At 44.3% G+C, this 18683-nt stretch overlaps 1 protein-coding gene across 1 annotated transcript; it reads left to right on the top strand.

Annotated features, from left to right (window-relative positions):
• The first annotated feature begins 7017 nt into the window (after window positions 1-7017).
• Window positions 7018-17359, top strand: PNP (purine nucleoside phosphorylase). The gene is made up of 6 exons (XM_012752859.3): window positions 7018-7175; window positions 10270-10439; window positions 15330-15433; window positions 15624-15799; window positions 15911-16101; window positions 16685-17359. The coding sequence occupies exons 1-6, from the start codon at window positions 7159-7161 to the stop codon at window positions 16900-16902; spliced, it is 876 nt and encodes a 291-aa protein (XP_012608313.1). The 5' UTR covers window positions 7018-7158; the 3' UTR covers window positions 16903-17359.
• The last annotated feature ends 1324 nt before the right edge of the window (window positions 17360-18683 follow it).

Raw genomic sequence — 18683 nt, 5'->3', positions numbered from 1 at the left:
CTAATATTTAAGAAAGTACAGCCAGCCCCAAATAATTAATAATAAAAGAACCACTGCTGTCCTAGCACTTGTAGCTGGAGACTTTACCTTGCTCCTGATTTTGAGACAGTTTTCCCAGGCCAACTTATACTTAGAAGCTAGTATCCTTCAACCAGTTATGTCTACAAATCAGATCACAACAGACAGAAAGAACTAAGATATCTCCCCATTCAAAATGAGGAAGTGTTTGCAGCTCTATAGGCAGAGGCCAGTCTGCTGTCCTATCTGCTCTTTCTGGCACACAGATGCTCAAGCATTCATTCTGAGGTTGGAGTGGGTTTTGTTATTTGCACCTGGTTACACATACATTCCAAAAACTGTCCTACAAATATTTGTTAAATGTCTACTCTTTCTGAAAGATAGTCCTTAAGAATTTAGCACTATGGACAGGGAGACATAATAATATAAACATTGACAGTATAAAATATCAACACTAATAGTTTCTATTACATGGAAAAATATCAATACTAGAAATTAATGATATAGCACATGTCTCATAATAAATTAATCAAACAATGTAATACAAGTTAAAAGACAGATCACTTCTAGCCAGAGCAGCCAGAGAAAATGTAAAATATAAAGAAAAATTATTATATTATTGTGCATGGATAACTTGGATTTGAGTTCTGTCTTGAGTAGGTTAATAGGCAGAGAAATGAAAAAAGTAATGATAATATTTGTAACTTGCTTGCAGTTACAAAGGCACTTTTATGTTAGTATTTATTTGATTTCGGAACTCACTGTGAGATGGACAGGGAAGCCAACACTATCTTTATTTTACAAATGTGGAAACAAGCTGTATAAACCATAATCATTTAAGCTAAGTGAGAGATTGAAATGGGACATAATCATGTAAGCTAAGTGAGAGATTGAAATGGGACTATAAGTACAGATCTTCTGATTTATGATTTAATGTTTTACACTCACATAATCTGCTAGGGAGATTGAATAATAAGGGAAGAAGCACAGAGGAGGCAGAGAGTAAGGTGCTTGGGATGGAGCCCTTTTTATGCTCAATGCTTGGCACATAGAAACTGCTTGGTGAACAGCTACTAATTAATGAAGTAACAAGCCTCATCATTTTTTTCTTTTTACTATGACAGAAGAGTGTAACAAGCCTCATGTTGAGATAAATTTGCTAGGTTCTGAGCAATATTGTTAGCTGTAGTTACAAGCAGGGTGAGGCACTTCAGTGTGGCTGGCATCGGTTGTTTATGGCTGGCACTGGTTCCGATTTATTGATGCCTGTATTATACAGGTAAATCATTTCAATATTACCTCTAATAAATATCTGGCATCTTAAATATTGCCCGGTTTTTACTTGTGGAATGGGTCTTCTCACTTAGATTGAGAAAAATTAGGCTATTGGGTATATTAGTTTGCTAGGACTGACATAACAAAATACCACAGACAGGATGGCTTAAATGGCAAATATTTATTTTATCACAGTTTTGGAGGCTGGAAGTCCAAGATCAAGGTGTCAGCAGGGGCCCAGCATGGTGGCTCACGCCTGTAATCCTAGCACTCTAGGAGGCCAAGGGAAATCCCTTGAGTTTAGGAGTTTGAGATCAGCCTGATCAAAAGTGAGACTTCAGCCAGACGCGGTGGCTCACGCCTGTAATCCTAGCTCTCTGGGAGGCTGAGGCGGGCGGATTGCTCAAGGTCAGGAGTTCGAAACTAGCCTGAACAAGAGCGAGACCCCGTCTCTACTATAAATAGAAAGAAATTAATTGGCCAACTAATATATATAGAAAAAATTAGCCGGGCATGGTGGTGCATGCCTGTACTCCCAGCTACTCGGGAGGCTGAGGCAGGAGGATTGCTTGAGCCCAGGAGTTTGAGGTTGCTGTGAGCTAGGCTGATGCCATGGCACTCACTCTAGCCTGGGCAACAAAGCGAGACTCTGTCTCAAAAAAAAAAAAAAAAAAAAGTGAGACTTCGGCCCTACTAAAAGGTAGAAAAAATTCGTCAGGAGTGGTAGTGTGCGCCTGTAATCGCAGCTGCTCAGAAGGCTTAGGCAGGAGGATCACTTAAACCCAGGAGTTTGAGGTTGCTGTGAGCTAGGCTGACTCTGACCTCATGGCATTCTAGCCTGGACAATAGAGTGAGATTCTGTCTCAAAAAAAAAGGTGTCAGCAGGATTGGTTTCTCTGCTTGGCTTGCAGATGGCCTTTTCTCTGGGCACTTCCGTGGTCTCTCTTCCTCTTCTTATGAGAACACCAGTCCTGTTAGATTGTGGTTCCATTTTCATGAACTTATTTAATCTTTTCTTTTTTTGAGACAGAGTCTCACTCTGTTGCCTGGACTAGAGTGCTGTGGCATCAGCCTAGCTCACAGCAACCTCAAACTCCTGGTCTCAAGCAATCCTTCTGCCTCAACCTCCCAAGTAGGTGGGACTACAGGCATGCACCACCATGCCCGGCTAATTTTTTATATATATATTTTTAGTTGTCCAGCTAATTTTCTATTTTTAGTAGAGACAGGGTCTCACTCTTGCTCAGGCTGGTCTCAAACTTCTGAGCTCAATCAGTACGCCCAACTCAGCCTCCCAGAGTGCTAGAATTACAGGCATGAGCCACTGCACCTGGCCTTATTTAATCTTAATTACTTCTTTCAAGGCCTTATCTTCAAATACAGCCACCTTGGAGGTTAGGGCTTCAACATAAGAATATTAAGGGCCGGGCACAGTGGTTCATGGCTGTAATCCTAGCACTCTGGGAGGCCCAGGCGGGCAGATTGCTCAAGGTCAGGAGTTTGAGACCAGCCTGAGCAAGAATGAGACCCCGTGTCTACTAAAAATAGAAATAAATTAATTGGCCAACTAAAAATATAGAAAAAATTAGCCGGGCATGGTGGTGCATGCCTGGAGTCCCAGCTACTCAGAAGGCTGAGGCAGGAGAATTGCTTTGAGCCCAGGAGTTTGAGGTTGCTGTGAGCTAGGCTGATGCCACAGCACTCTAGTCCAGGCAACAGAGTGAGACTCTGTCTCAAAAAAAAAAATTAGGGGACACAATTCACTCCATAATAGGAGGATATAAAGAAAGAAACTGCAAAGACTTGGATATATATTCTTTAGGCTTCCATCCAAGTGGCAACTAGTACACTATGTGCATGGGCAGAGAATGGGGTAGAAAATACCTTCCTGGCTTCTGTGACCCAAAATGTTCCAATTTGATTTCTCTTTTTTCACATATTTCACATACCGTATTTCTTTTTTCCTCTCCCCTGAGGTGGTGGTTTATCACCTATATGAAACAACACAATGCCTTACTCTATTTCCAGAGCAAAGAATGTTTCTAGTAATATACAGAGTGAGCTAACCAAGATGAGAGGGAGTATAGGAGGTTGGATGGGATAGAGTAGGTGTGGTCTGGTTTTAAGGGATTAATTTATGTTAATTCCATGGAGCCTTTGCTCCTTTGTATTCCATGCCCTTCCTGGGCCCCAGTTCTTTTCTCCTTTCCTTTGAGGAATGGCCAGGATCCCACTCTGGGAACCAAGGTCTTTGGAATTGAGGGTGTAGGCCAGTCCTTTATACTTTATTCTTCCTGCCACCAAAGGAGGCACAAATGGGAGTCTCATTCTTAGAAAAGAGAAATGAAAGTGATCTTTGTAATAGGAAAAAAGAAACTAAATTAAAATAATATTTTATCTTCAGTGATTGGAGAAAATGGAAGGTCAAAGATTATTGGTGGCTGTGGAGATAGGTATATAAAGAAGAGAATATCTATCTTGTGGTCTAGAAAGAATGAGAGATCTCAGTTGAGAGGTCAGGAATAAAATAGGCTCCTCACCTAAGAATTCTGAGAGGCTGAGCCTGCTTCTCTGAATTGTTGACATTGGGAGTCACTGTGCAGAGAAGTCTCCCCACCCCATAGGGCAATACTGAATAACTTAGAACCTGTCCCTGCCACTTCTATTTCAGTTTCCTTGATCTTGAGGGTGGAGGGTGGGTGTGTTACTAAGTATGTTCCTGGACACAGGAGTCCCTCCAAAGATAAAACAAGTTATAAGGAAAAAAAGTAATAAGGCAGTAATCACGTATAATCACCCAAAGTTTGCTTATTGTTTGGTTCCTGGCCATAGAAACCCTAAAGTTACCTTTATCCTGAAAGTAAAGAATAAAGCACAATTTCAGCTTCTTTTATGTGGAAACAGGACAGTAGTAACTAGAAAAGATAAGAGCAGCATTATGCAATAGAACTTTCTGTGATGATAGAAACATCTCTATGTTCTGCAATATGGTAGCCACTAGCCATATATGGCTATTGAGCAGTTAAAATGTGGTAAATATGACCAGGGAACTGGATTTTTATTTTTATTTCATCTTAATTTTAAGTTTAAATAGCCACATGTGGCTAGTGGCTTCTGTTCTGAACAGTGAAAAATTCATTGATGTTGATAGGATGAATGTGCCTCTGGTTTTTCTTTTGATCCACTTCATGGTTAGGTGGGTCTAGAAAGAACAGAAAGAAAGAGACAATGGAGAATAATAATAATAGCCAACATTTATTGTGTGCTTATTATAATGCCAGATACTTATCTAAACACTTAAAAGGTATTTTATATAATCCTTGCAAAAATAAAAAATAAAAAAATTAGCTGGGCATGATGGTGCATGTGTGTAGTCCCAGCTACTCAGGGGCTGAAGCAGAAGGATTGCTTGAGCCCAGGAGTTTGAGGTTGCTGTGAACTGGGCTGACACCACAGCACTTACTCTAGCCCGGGCAACAGAGTGAGACTCTGTCTCAAATAAATTCTTTTTTTTTTTTATGAGGCAAGGTCTCACTCTGTTGCCTCAGCTAGAGTGAGTGCCATGGTGTCAGCCTAGCTCACAGCAACCTCAAACTCCTGGGCTCAAGCAAACCTTCTGCTTCAGCCTCCTGAGTAGCTGGGACTACAGGCATGCGCCACCATGCCTGCCTAATTTTTTTCTATATATTTTTAGTTGGCCAATTAATTTGTTTCTATTTTTAGTAGAGACAGGGTCTCGCTCTTGCTCAGGCTGGTTTTGAACTCCTGACCTTGAGCGATCCACCCGCCTGGGCCTCCCAGAGTGCTAGGATTACAGGCGGAGCCACGCGCCCGGCCATAAGTAAATAAATTAATTAAATTAAATTAAATAATGCTTTTAGGCGGGGCACGGAGGCTCACACCTATAATCCTAGCACTTTGGGAGGCCAAGGTAGGTGGATTGCTCAAGGTCAGGAGTTTGAAACAAGCCTGAGCAAGAGTGAGACCCTGTCTCTACTAAAAAAAATAGAAAGAAATTAATTGGCCAACTAATATATAGAGAAAAAAAAATTAGCCGGGCATGGTGGCACATGCCTGTAGTCCCAGCTCCTCCAGAGGCTGAGGCAGGAAGATCAGCTTGAGCCCAGGAGTCTGAGGTTGCTGTGAGCTAGGCTGACCCCAGGCACTCTAGCCTGGGCAACACAGTGAGACTCTGTCTAAAAAACAAATAAATAAATAATGCTTTCAGTGTTCCAAATCTTCATAGTCTCACTACTAAAGTGAAACTACTTTTAGATCAACTTGTTGTTACCTTTGTTGAAATTACTGGATGAATAAGGATAATATTGAATAAGGATAATAACAGTAGTAATAATGCAACAATAACATTAATGATAGAATAAAACATTTATTTAGCATTGGGCTCTCAGTTCTTTACATATATTATTTTTTTCTTTGCCGATATTGTTTTTCCTCTTGTGTCCCTTAGCACTAGAACAATTCTGTTGCATAGTTGATGTTCAATAAATATTTGTTAAATGAATATTTAACAAATGTTAAACAGAATGTTAAACAGAAAAACAGTGTTGGAAGACTGGCTTGGGTCACGATGCTGGGTAGAATGGCAAGCATGAAAGATTAGAGTGCAGAAGAGGGAAGAGGTAGAGGAGTCCAATAGCTAAGGAAGGGCCATTGATTTGTAATTTGATGTGAGACTAATTAAACTTGTAAAAGTGGGGAGAAGAAATAGCTGAATTCTTACAAAGACATAATACTGTGTAGTCTGTTAAAGGAATTTTCATCTAGAGAGGAGTTCTTTATTTATCTGAACTGCTTGGATCTAATACTGTATAAATTAAGGGATTATCTGTGTGCCCACCCACCAAACCTATCCCCATCCTTTCTCTGTATCTCGCATCCAGGAATTTATGTATATATTCTTTTTTTTTCTTTTGTTTCATTTATTCTTTTTTTTTATTTAGGCATATTATGGGGGTACAGATTTTAAAGTTTCAATATTCTTTTTGTCTAATTTAATTTTGCTTAGTCCTTGGAGATATATATATATATATATATATATATATTTTTTTTTTTTTTTTTTTTTGAGAGAGAGTCTCACTCTGTTCCCTGGGGTAAAGTGTCATGGGGTCAACCTAGTTCAAGGGATCCTCCTGGCTCAGCCTGCCCAGTAGCCCCAGGGAACAGAGTAGACTCTCTCTCAAAAAAAAAAAAAATATATATATATATATATATATAGCCTCCCAGAGTGCTAGCATTACAGGCGGGAGCCACCGCGCCCGTCCAGGATCCGGGAATTCTTGTCCTAGAACTTTTTCTTCTCTCCATCCGGACCTGGGTGTGCTCTCCCAAGCCCTGTAACAATAGGGCTGACCTCCAAGTCAGACCTGTTGCCAGGGGTAACCTTGCTTCCCTAGTCAGGAAGCAACTCAGCCACAGGCTAACTTCGTTTTTAGTCTGAGATTGCAAGATCTAAGGCTTGACATTTTTTCCTTCTGAATCTCTCCTCTGGGCTTCTTCGCCTCTTCCCGAACAGGCCTCCTTGCTGGGCACTCCCGCCCTGCGGACGCGAGTGGGTGCAGGGATGAAATGCTGGATGCCTCTGGAGGGGCGGGGGTCTGGGAAGAATTCTGATTAGCTTTACACTCCAGCCTCGGGCCACAGAATTAGGGTGTGTTACCACGGAGACGGGCCGGCCCGCGTGCTCGTCTGCCATTGGCTGGGGACTCCCGGGCTGGAGATATAAATCGGCGCAGCCACCCGGGCACTGTGCTGGCTAGATCCGGCGGCGGCAGTCCTGCCCGGCTCAGCGGAGCGGATCGGAGCTGCAGAGAGCAGCGGGCTCATTCAGAGGGCGTCTGCTGGACCATGGAGGACGGTGGCAGGTAAGGGGGGCACCAGGCCCGGGGAGCCCCGGAGGCCCTTGGGGAGGGGAGAAATGGCTGTGAGACCCAGAAGCCTGGCACGCTGGGCCCCCAGGGGGTCCGGGGAGGGCGCGAGTGCCCTGGAGATGCCGAGCGGCCTGCCACAGAGCCTGGTGTCAGGGGCGCGGCGGCAGAACAGCACGACAGCCAGCGCCGGCGGGAGCCGGCGTGGGAATCGAGCTGGGGTGGCGCCACCGGAGCAGGAAGGGAACTGTTTAGTGCGGTGTAGACTACTCCATAAAAGGAGCCGTTGTGTGTCGGTGTGTGTGTTAGGGATGCAAGTGGAGAGGGAAGCATAGCCCCCACTCCAGGCCAAGAGGTCTCCTGACCTCATGCGCTCTTCACAAATTCCCATTCTAGGGTCTAGGTAAAGCCGCGAGGTACTTTTGGTGCCCAAATCCGGAGTTCCTCCGTTGGAGGAAAGATTGCTCACCTCCCTTGCTAGCTCCGCTCCTCCCCTCCCTCCAAATTGGAGGTCCAATTAACCAGCTGGGAATGGAGTCTCCACTGAGAAAAGGGAAATCTTATTCATCGAACTGAACAGTAGACTCCTGCCCACTCCTGTCCCACCCCACACTGTTAAAAACCCTTCTCGGCTGGGCGCGGTGACACCTGTAATCCTAGCACTCTGGGAGGATTGCTTGAGCTCAGGAGTTCGAAACAGGCTTAAACAGAGCGAGACCCTGTCTCTACTATAAATAGAAAGAAATTGGCCAAACAACTAAAAAGAAAAAATTAGCCGGGCGTGCCTGTAGTCCCAGCTACTCGGGAGGCTGAGGCAGGAGGATCACCTGAGCCCAGGAATTTGAAGTTGCCGTGAGCTAGGCTGACAGCACTGTAGCCCGGGCAACAGAGTGAGACTCTGTCTCAAAACAACGAGAAAAAAACCCAACCTTTCTCTGTTTTGGTCCTGGAATTTCCAGTTCAAGTGACTAGCATTAGGGATCACAGTTGCATTTGGATGCCCAGGGATTCAAAGTGTTCCTGGGGGACTGATAACCAATGAGTAAGTCCTATGAGCTGTGGCTAGACATGGCAGATGGCCACAGCTTCACATCCATTCATTTTCTTTGCACCTCTTGGGGATGCTATTTGATTAACTTTTTTTTTTACTAGCTTCCTGTGTCTTGGCCACCCACTGACTCCTTGCCCAGCTGCTTTCCTAAGAGTAACCTGTTGTTTTGTGGAGTCAGTTCTGGTTTCCCAGGCTTTGCTTCTGAAGAAAATTTCCTTTGGAGGCTTGTTTAGTAATGTCCAACTCTGTTACACTTCGGTTCCACGTCTGAAGGCAGTCTTTGGTCTTCCAAGATGGGTGTGAGAGAATTGGACTCGGAACTGTGAGAAAAGTTCCGGATTGATTCTTGCTGATGTAGGGATTCTGGGTGTTTGTCCTTAGGTTCCTGAAGAGCAAAGAGCCTTGGTGGAGAGAAGGGAAGATGGGAGCAGGCAAGGAGGGAGAAGAAGGTCAGGGAGGAGCCCACAGGCAGGCGGAAAGCAGGAGAAAGGTTCAAGTACTGTGTGTAACAGAGCCATAGGTCTTTGGAGCTTGTTAACAATTTTTAAAATCATTTTCAAGCTAAGCCTATAAGGTAGATGGGGCCAATTACCTTCCCTTGCTTTATACCTGAGGAAAGAAAGCTTTATACCTGAGGAAAGAAATTTAAGCACAAATTACTTACCTAAAAAGACAAAATTGAACTAGAATCCAGATTGAGTTCTGCTTCCTTCTAGATCAGAAATTACTAAATTTAGCTTTTGAATCATAATTCCCTGAGGCACTTTAGTGAAAATGCAGATTCTGGGGCCTCTCCCCAGAATTATTAATCTGTAAGGGTGGGAACCAGAATCTGTATTTTTACAAGCTTCTGCTGAGAATTTGTGCTGTCAGTCCTGGTTTAGCCTTTGACAGCCAGTGTTGTGGATTAGGTATGCTTTTTTGTTCAGTAGCTTATCTGGTCTCTGGTCTTGAATTACCCCTTGCAATTTCATATGGCAAGCATCTGTGTGGGCCTGGGCATCCCAGAACTAAGGATCCAGGGAAGCCAAGAATGGCATATAGACCTCTACTAGGAGTGTTGTGTTGCCTTTTTTTTTTTTTTTTTTTGAGACAGAGTCTCACTTTGTTGCCCAGGCTAGAGTGAGTGACGCGTCAGCCTAGCTCACAGCAACCTCAAACTCCTGGGCTCAAGCAATCCTCCTGCCTCAGCCTCCCGAGTAGCTGGGACTACAGGCATGTGCCACCATGCCCGGCTAATTTTTTTTTTTTCTATATTAGTTGGCCAATTAATTTCTTTCTATTTATAGTAGAGACGGGGTCTCTCTTGCTCAGGCTGGTCTCGAACTCCTGACCTCGAGCAATCCGCCCGCCTTGGCCTCCCAGAGAGCTAGGATTACAGGCTTGAGCCACCGCGCCCGGCCTTTTTTTTTTTTTTTTTTTTGACATTCAAAAGATTTAGCCTAGTCTTGGACTTAGGAAGGAACTGGAGGGATGAGAGTTGGAAAAGAAACTGGGTTTATCCCTGCCCTCAAGTTAGTCTTAATTACATTTTGGGTGTGCTTAAGGCATAGGTAGGGAGAGTACTAAGGAGGATTATATTAGATTTGTCACAGCCTTCAGGAGGGTCTTAATCCCATTTCGACTATTCCCCCTGGCCTCCTTCCATGGTCCCAGCTCTTTTACTCACCTTGATTTGACTATTTATTTCATTGCAGTTCTCTGTAGACTGGTCTCTTCCTCTCTCTAAATCTTTGTCATAAGGAGAGGTATTAAACCCACCAATGGAAGCAACACTGGAGTTGGGGCTGCTAGTGGAAACCTAGGCTTCATAAACTTTTGCCAGGCTCTGGAGTACAGGGAGTTTCATGTCAGATTTTCAGTGGGCTTGATTCAGAGGGGTGAGTGAGTGGGTGGGTGAGCACAGTATGGCCTTCCCGTCTGTGGAAGTTTCTCCGTCCCCTGCTGCCTCAGTATACCTCCCAGCCTTTTTTGCATTGAAGGTCATTTGTCTATGATGCCCTTGGAACAGAATTCACTTTCTTGTTTTTTTTCTCCTAGATACACATATGAGGATTATCAGAACACTGCAGAATGGCTTCTGTGTCGCACTACACACCGACCCCAGGTGGCAGTGATCTGTGGTTCTGGATTAGGCGGTCTGGCTGATAAAGTAACTGAGGCCCAAGTCTTTCACTACAGCGAGATACCCAATTTTCCCCAAAGTACAGGTACTGGTGGGGGCAAGAGTGGGGGAAAGAAGGGGATGGGACTGAGGGATGTTGATGAGTTTCTGGGAACCCAACCAAGGAGGCCAGTGTTTCTACTCCTGGATCTGGTGTTTGACTGAAGACAAGTAAGAGGGAAAAAAGCCCATCAATGAATCAGAATGATGGAAGGATTTCCTTTAGTGGAAATCTCATAATAGACAGTGTGTGTGTGTTTAGTGGGCCATGATGACATCTTTCCTATGTTTTACTGACTCAACTCCTTAAAGCTCTACAACATCTCCAGCATGTGCCTCTCCCCTACATGTGCCTCCTTCCATACACCATCATCACCACACACCGAATTTCTTCCAGCCTATAGCTTACATGGAAAAAGCAGTGTCTCTAGCCTCCCAGGACAAAGTCAAGGCTTCTCTGTCCAATGTCTTCCTGCCATTTCCCGTCTCCTCCAGACTTAGGATATGACAGAGCAACAAATGAACACACAGATTCATGTTCTTGCAGACACATACACAGATAATACAATTGGCCCTCTGTCTGTGTCTGAGGTTTCACATCTGTGGATTCAACTGAATCAAAAATTAACTGTACAACTGGGTGTGGTCGCTCACACCTGTCATCCTAGCACTCTGAGAGGCCTAGGCAGGAGAATCGCTTGAAGTCAGGAGTTTGAGACCAGCCTCAGCAAGAGCCAGACCCTGTCTCTGCTGAAAATAGAAAGAAATTAGGCAGACAACTAAAAAGAGAAAAAATTAGCTGGGCGTGGGGGTGCACACCTGTAGTCTCAGCTACTCAGGAGGCTGAGGCAGAAGGATTGCTTGAGCCCAGGAGTTTGAGGTTGCTGTGAGCTAGGCTGACTCCCATGGCACTCTAGCCAAGGCAACAGAGATAGATTTTTGTCTCAAAAAAATCCAAAATTAACGGTACAACAATAAAAAAATGACACAAATAAAAATATAGTATAACTATTTAGATAGCAATTACATTATGTTAGGTATTATAAGTAATCAGAGATAACTTAAAGTATAAGGTAGGATGTGTATATTTTAAATGCAAATACTCTGCCCTTTCATACAAGGGACTTGAGCATCCAAGGATTTTGGTATGGGGGGTCCTGGAGCCAATCCCCCACAGCTACAGAGGGACAACTGTACATGAATACCCAATGCCTGGTTCACACTGACCCTATGGGAGGGGGAAAAGGGCAGATGCTCCCTATGCACAGTGGAGCTGGGGGATCTGAGGATGGCATATCCGGTATTCCAGTAGCAGCTGGGAAGTTCTAAGGCTAAGACTTTGAGAGAGCCAGGTGAAATAAGGTCAAGTAAAGGACAAGGGTAATTTATTTGGTTCATGTAGTTTCACAAATAACTAACTTTGGTTTATTTATTAATTTTTAAGATTTCTATCTTCCTCTTTTCCCTGGAGAGCTAAGACTTTATTAGTTATTTTTTGGCTGGGCTCAGTGGCTCATGCCTGTAATCCTAGCACTCTGAGAGGCCAAGGCAGGCAGATTGCTCGAGGTCAGGAGGTCGAAACCAGCCTGAGCAAGAGCAAGACCCCGTCTCTACTATAAATAGAAAGAAATTATATGGACAACTAATATATATAGAAAAAATTAGCTGGGCATGGTGGCACATACCTGTAGTCCCAGCTACTCAGGAGACTGGCAGAAGGATAGCTTGAGCCCAGGAGTTTGAGGTTGCTGTGAGCTAGGCTGATGGCCACGGTACTCACTCTAGCCTGGGCAACAAAGCGTGACTTTTTAAAAAATAACAAAAGTTATTTTTTAAACCCTTTGGTGCAAGACTGGGAGTTCAGAGCAGGGAGGTATGGGAATTTTAGTCAGAGAAGGAACTATTCAGTCAGAGAGGGAAGGTGGAGGGCATGGTTCTCTGAGGGAGATAGTAGTGACAATGGCTTCAAGAGGCCACTCCTACTCCCAGTTAAAAGGGCACTGCATGAAGTGATAAGTGGATTAATTTTTTTACGTTTATCAACCTGTTTATGTTTTATACTCCTGTTTCCTGAGTGAACTTTGCTCCATTACTAGTAACTTTTTTTTTTTTTGAGACAGAGTCTCACTTGTTGCCCAGGCTATAGTGAGTGCTGTGGCGTCAGCCTAGCTCACAGCAACCTCAAACTCCTGGGCTCAAGTGATCCTTTGCCTCAGCCTCCCGAGTAGCTGGGACTACAGGCATGCGCCACCATGCCCAGCTAATTATATATATATATATTAGTTGGCCAATTAATTTCTTTCTATTTATAGTAGAGACGGGGGTCTCGCTCTTGCTCAGGCTGGTTTCGAACTCCTGACCTCGAGCAATCCGCCCGCCTTGGCCTCCCAGAGTGCTAGGATTACAGGCGTGAGCCACTGCGCCCGGCTAACGTTTTTTTTTTAATACATAAGTTCCTCTATCTCTGAGAATCTCTCAACTCTTCCTCTTGGCTCTGGTCCCTCTCCCAGACCATCCCTTCCTTAAGGGACAGATTGACCATCCATTAGAGGAGTCTGCCAAATAAGGAAAATGGTAATAATGGTTGTTATGTCTGTGAGAGTTATCTTTGCACTCCAAGGCCCCTTCATTCCCCTACGTGGTCATGTATTCCCACAGGACTGTTTTGTGAGTCATAAGGAAGGAGGCTTGCCTGGATCCAAATTCAGCCCCTTCCCTCCATGTTCAGCAGCTTCTTGAGAATGGCAGAGTACACCATGAGCTCCCTTGCTGCAGTGAGGAGGGCATGTAGTACGTTTTGAGTGAGGAGGGCAATAGTACGTTTTGAGAGTTTTTAAGAAATTTTGGGGCCGGGTGCGATGGCTCACGCCTGTAATCCTAGCTCTCTGGGAGGCCGAGGCGGGCGGATTGCTCGAGGTTAGGAGTTCAAAACCAGCCTGAACAAGAGCGAGACCCTGTCTCTACTATAAATAGAAAGAAATTAATTGGCCAACTAAAATATATAGAAAAAATTAGCCGGGCATGGTGGTGCATGCCTGTAGTCCCAGCTACTCAGGAGGCTGAGGCAGCAGGATTGCTTAAGCCCAGGAGTTTGAGGTTGCTGTGAGCTAGGCCACGGCACTCACTCTAGCCTGGGCAACAAAGTGAGACTCTGTCTCAAAAAAAAAAAAAAGAAATTTTGGAAGAGGTCTATAATTACTGCATTCACTGTTATCTACTTTTTTCTTTGAGACAGAGTCTCACTCTGTCATCTAGGTTAGAGGCACCCAGGTGTCATAGCTCAAACTCCCAGGCTAAAGTGATCCTCCTGCCTCAGCCTCCCAAGTAGCTGGGACTACAGGTGAATGCCACCATGCCCGGATAATTTTTCTATTTTTTGCAGAGACGGGGTCTTGCTCTTTCTCAGGCTGGTCTTGAACACCTGGCCTCAAGCAATCCTGCCTTGGCCTCCCAAAGTGCTAGGATTATAGGCATGAGCCACCACACTACTACCTACTTTTTTATTCACTTTTATTTTATTTCACTTATTTATTTTATTCACTTTTACTCTATTGCAGGATGGTTTTTATTCTTTCAAAATTTCTTTAAAAAGTCTACTTTTGGGCCGGGCGCGGTGGCTCACGGCTGTAATCCTAGCTCTCTGGGAGGCCGAGGCGGGCGGATTGCTCGAGGTCAGGAGTTCGAAACCAGCCTGAGCAAGAGCGAGACCCCGTCTCTACTATAAATAGAAAGAAATTAATTGGCCAACTAATATATATACAAAAAATTAGCCGGGCATGGTGGTGCATGCCTGTAGTCCCAGCTACTTGGGAGGCTGAGGCAGGAGGATTGCTTGAGCCAGGATTAGCCGGGCATGGTGGTGCATGCCTGTAGTCCCAGCTACTTGGGAGGCTGAGGCAGAAGGATCGCTTGAGCCAGGAGTTTGAGGTTGCTGTGAGCTAGGCTGACGCCATGGCACTCACTCTAGCCTGGGCAACAAAGTGAGACTCTGTCTCAAAAAAAAAAAAAAAAAAAAAGTCTACTTTTGGCTGGGCATGGTGATTCACACCTGTAATCCTAGCACTCTGGGAGGCTGAGGATCGTTTGAGCTCAGGAGTTTGAGACCAGCCTGAGCAAGAGCGAGACTCTGTCTCTACTAAAAATAGAAAGAAATTAATTGGCCAAGTAAAAATATATAGAAAAAATTAGTTGGGTATGGTGGCACATGCCTGTAGTCCCAGCTACTTGGGAGGCAGCAGGATTGCTTAAGCCCAGGAGTTTGAGGTTGCTGTGAGCTAGGCTGATGCCACAACACTCTAGCCCAGGCAATAGAGTGAGATTCTGTCTCAAAAAAAGAAAGTCTACTTTTTTCTTTGTATGTTCACATCAACCATCCTTACCCTCATAGCTCTAATCTCAGGTTATATTTGTATAATTATGATTTTTTTTTTGTTTTGAGACAAAGTCTCACTTTGTTGCCCAGGCTAGAGTGAATGCCGGTTCATCAGCCTCGCTCACAGCAACCTCAATCTTCTAGGCTCAAGCGATTCTGCTGCCTCAGCCTCCCGAGTAGCTGGGACTATAGGCATGTGCCACCATGCCCAGCTTACGTTTTCTATATATATTAGTGGGCCAATTAATTTCTTTCTATTTATAGTAGAGATGGGGTCTCCCTCTTGCTCAGGCTGGTTTCGAACTCTTGACCTCGGGCAACCCGCCTGCCTCTGCCTCCCAGAATGCTAGGATTACAGGTGTGAGCCACCACCCCCAGCCTTATAATTATGATTAATGTCTCTCTTTCCCATCAGATTTGAACTCTCTGAAAGCAGAGATAATGTCTTCTGTTTACTTTAATTATACCCTCACATGCCGAGCACATTGAGTGACTCACTAGGTGCGGGATGGATATGTGTTGCATAAAAATGTAATCCCATTTCTCTTTGTTTTTTGTGTGCAGTGCCAGGTCATGCTGGCCGGCTGGTGTTTGGATTCCTCAATGGCAGAGCCTGTGTGATGATGAACGGCAGGTTCCACGGATATGAAGGGTACCCGCTCTGGAAGGTAAATCAGGGGTATAAGCCTGGTTGAATCTAGAGGAAGGGAGAGAGAACTATCCTATTTTATTACTAGCTATTTGAGCTAGGTAGGGTTTTGTTCTCCTCCTTTCTCTTTCCTGATAGATATTGTACATAGATGTATAGGTGGACTGATGAAATTCTGCAAAACTTTTTTCTCCTGTTTTGCTTCTAAGGTGACATTCCCTGTGAGGGTTTTCCAGCTTATGGGTGTGGACACCCTGGTGGTCACCAATGCAGCTGGGGGACTCAACCCCAAGTTTGAGGTTGGAGATATCATGCTGATCCGCGATCACATCAATCTACCTGGTTTTTGTGGTCAGAACCCCCTCCAAGGGCCGAATGATGAAAGGCATGTATCTTGTGCCATTATGTCTAGATGGGTAGGGTTTAAAAGATTTGTCTAAGAGGTGGGAGGGTTTATTAATTCCATTTATCTCAGATAATCCAACCTGTGCCCTAGGTTTGGAGTTCGTTTCCCTGCCATGTCTGATGCCTATGACCGGACTATGAGGCAGAAGGCTCTCAGTATCTGGAAACAAATGGGGGAGCAGCGAGAACTACAGGAGGGCACCTATGTGATGTTAGGGGGCCCCAACTTTGAGACTATCGCAGAATGTCGCCTGCTGCAGAAGCTGGGGGCAGACGCTGTTGGTGAGAAGGGGAATTTGGCTGGAGGCTTGAAAAGGGAGGGATCTGATAAAATAGGGATGGGAAGGAGTAGGAGATTACAGACCTAGTTGCATTAAGAGAGGATCTGATTTAAGGGAAGGGGGAATTAAACTGACTTCTAGGAAGGCAAAGTGATAAGGTTTGGTTTGTTGCAGCATCAAATCTCCCCACTGAGCACCAAGGCTTTAATAGCTACAGTGCTAATGACCTAGCCATAATTTGATGACTGTTTCTAGAAGTTATTCTAACAAATTACACCACAGCCATCTTCTGTACTTCTGGCTGAAAGATAGAACTACATCATTACAACTGACTTCAAAATTACCACAAACAAATATAGAGGTAAAGCATTGCATTGATCATTATAAGAAATGTGTGAGGCCCCACTTATTTTAAGCAATATGGAACAACCTACCTCAACACTAAGTCATTAATAACTGCTGCTTTGGATGTTTTTTGAGATTTTAAATTCTCAGTGAAGTTATAGATGAAGGTGAGGCTAAAGGGCAAGGAAAAGAGTCATTTGAGGACCCTGACAGTTGGTTTCCCTCTTTCTCCCCATCAGGCATGAGCACAGTACCAGAAGTTATAGTTGCACGGCACTGTGGACTTCGAGTCTTTGGCTTTTCACTCATCACTAACAAGGTCATCATGGATTATGAAACCCTTGAGAAGGCCAATCACGAGGAAGTATTAGAGGCTGGGAAACAAGCTGCACAGAAATTGGAACAGTTTGTCTCCATTCTTATGGCCAGCATTCCACTCCCTGAGAATGCCAGCTGACCAGCCCTGGAGTCTTCTGTCATCTCCCATTTGAGTTCCAAGTAGCTGCTACCTACTTTGGCTGCTTGCAGGGGTCACATGCCTCTGGGCTTGGGTAGTAACAGAAAGGAGCAGATTATCCCTATCTTTCACCTTCCCTACTTTTTCCCACCAGACCCTCTGGTGCCAGGTCTTCTTTTGCTCAGCTGTCTTCTCAAAGCAGCTTCCACCCCTGTTCTTCCCCAATAGCTGGAGCTCGTGCCCTACTATGCATTTGTGGATATGCCCAGGATTTGTCTTGGGCCCTCGGACTCTGCACAGTAGCTGCTACTAATGTTTTCAGATAATACTCTCACATTCCTAGGGGCTCAGTTATGCCTCACCTAAAGTGCTAGAGACCAAACAAGGACCAGCCCGATGCCTCTTGGACTTTATTTAACACCATAATGTTTTGAGAATAAAGATAAAGATGAAATAATTTTCTGAATTTGTTGTGCAGTTATGGGGTGAGTCTGAGGCACAGATCAAGAATAACATTAAAGGATATGAAGAAACCACATGTCCTGTGTAACTTCTGATTCTCAGACAAGTAGCTAGGAGCGGAGATGAGGTATGAATGCAGCAGAGGATGAAGGAAAGGCACAATGGTGAAAGATGGGGAAAGACATCACGAGATGAGAAGGAAAAGCTGATTTCTGGCACTTGAAAACCACATCCCTCAGACCAGGTATGCCTCCATCCCTTGCCTTCTGATTGTTTCACACCCTCCGCACCCCATCTATTCAATCATGAATATCTCTCTGAATTAGTTCATCGATCTCAGCTTCTGTTTCTTAGTTGCCACTTATTAACCCTTTGTACTAGGATGTCGAGTGTGAATAATGTGGAGTGGATAATGAGAAAAAAGCAAGCGAGTGCAAAGGGTTAAGGCCCTAATCATATTCTTGTTTTCCTTTTCTCCTCTACTCTTTGGATTTCTGCAATTATACTTTGCTTCATTCCATTCTGATACTGCAGTGGCAAATATCCCATTCTCTGCTGCCAGCCATAGGTAAACCTGTGAAGTTGATTCATATTTGGTTTCTTCTCTTTAAGCACCTCCTTTCCTCCTGCTACTTCCTTTCTGGGCCACAGTCTCTCTCTTCACTTCTGCTTGGTCAGAACCTTCCTGTGACGCAGCATCCGGGCATTGCCCTTTGTTGGCTCACTGCACTATTTTCTTTGCTTATCAACTTGCATTCAGCTGGCTGGCATGTTTGAAAACCACACTATCCTGCCAGGTCTATGTGCCTTTTGAGAAAAGATAGTGCTGGATATGATTGTAATACTGAAGACATTTCAGTTGTTAGTGGTATCATATGGAAGAGCTATTTTGGACAGGCAACTTTTGAGAACTCTTTCAACTCATCCTTTGTTTGGTTAACTGACCTACTTAGCTCAGCTCAGCACAAAGAAAGAGCATCCCAGAGTGGCTCTGTCACTACTCTTTCTTTCATCAGTTCTTTCTATTTAATATCTTCATCCACCACTAAAACCCTCTCTGGACCTTTAGGCAATCTGCTAGCATCTATTATTTGTCTCTGAGAGCTGGTTTAGAGGGAAGTACTATGCATCATTTAGATGTACACAACTATAACTTGTTCATCTAATGCATTGGCTTGTAGACATTTCTCTTTAATCAAGTTATTGAACATCTCTTTTTTTTTTTTTTTTTTTTTGAGACAGAGTCTCACTCTGTTGCCTAGGCTAGAGTGAGTGCCATGGCATCAGCCTAGCTCACAGCAACCTCAATCTCCTGGGCT

This window comes from Microcebus murinus, chromosome 6 (assembly GCF_040939455.1).
Source record: "Microcebus murinus isolate Inina chromosome 6, M.murinus_Inina_mat1.0, whole genome shotgun sequence".
Taxonomy (NCBI): domain Eukaryota; kingdom Metazoa; phylum Chordata; class Mammalia; order Primates; family Cheirogaleidae; genus Microcebus; species Microcebus murinus.
Note: the sequence above shows the minus strand (reverse complement) of the source record. Positions and strands in the feature narration are given on the sequence as shown.

Bases quoted from the DNA above. Each gene is read 5' to 3' on its own strand.
- PNP (XM_012752859.3), top strand. The intron at 10,440-15,329 runs GTACTGGTGGGG...TTTTGTGTGCAG, and splicing joins CAATTTTCCCCAAAGTACAG to TGCCAGGTCATGCTGGCCGG. The intron at 15,800-15,910 runs GCATGTATCTTG...CCTGTGCCCTAG, and splicing joins CAAGGGCCGAATGATGAAAG to GTTTGGAGTTCGTTTCCCTG.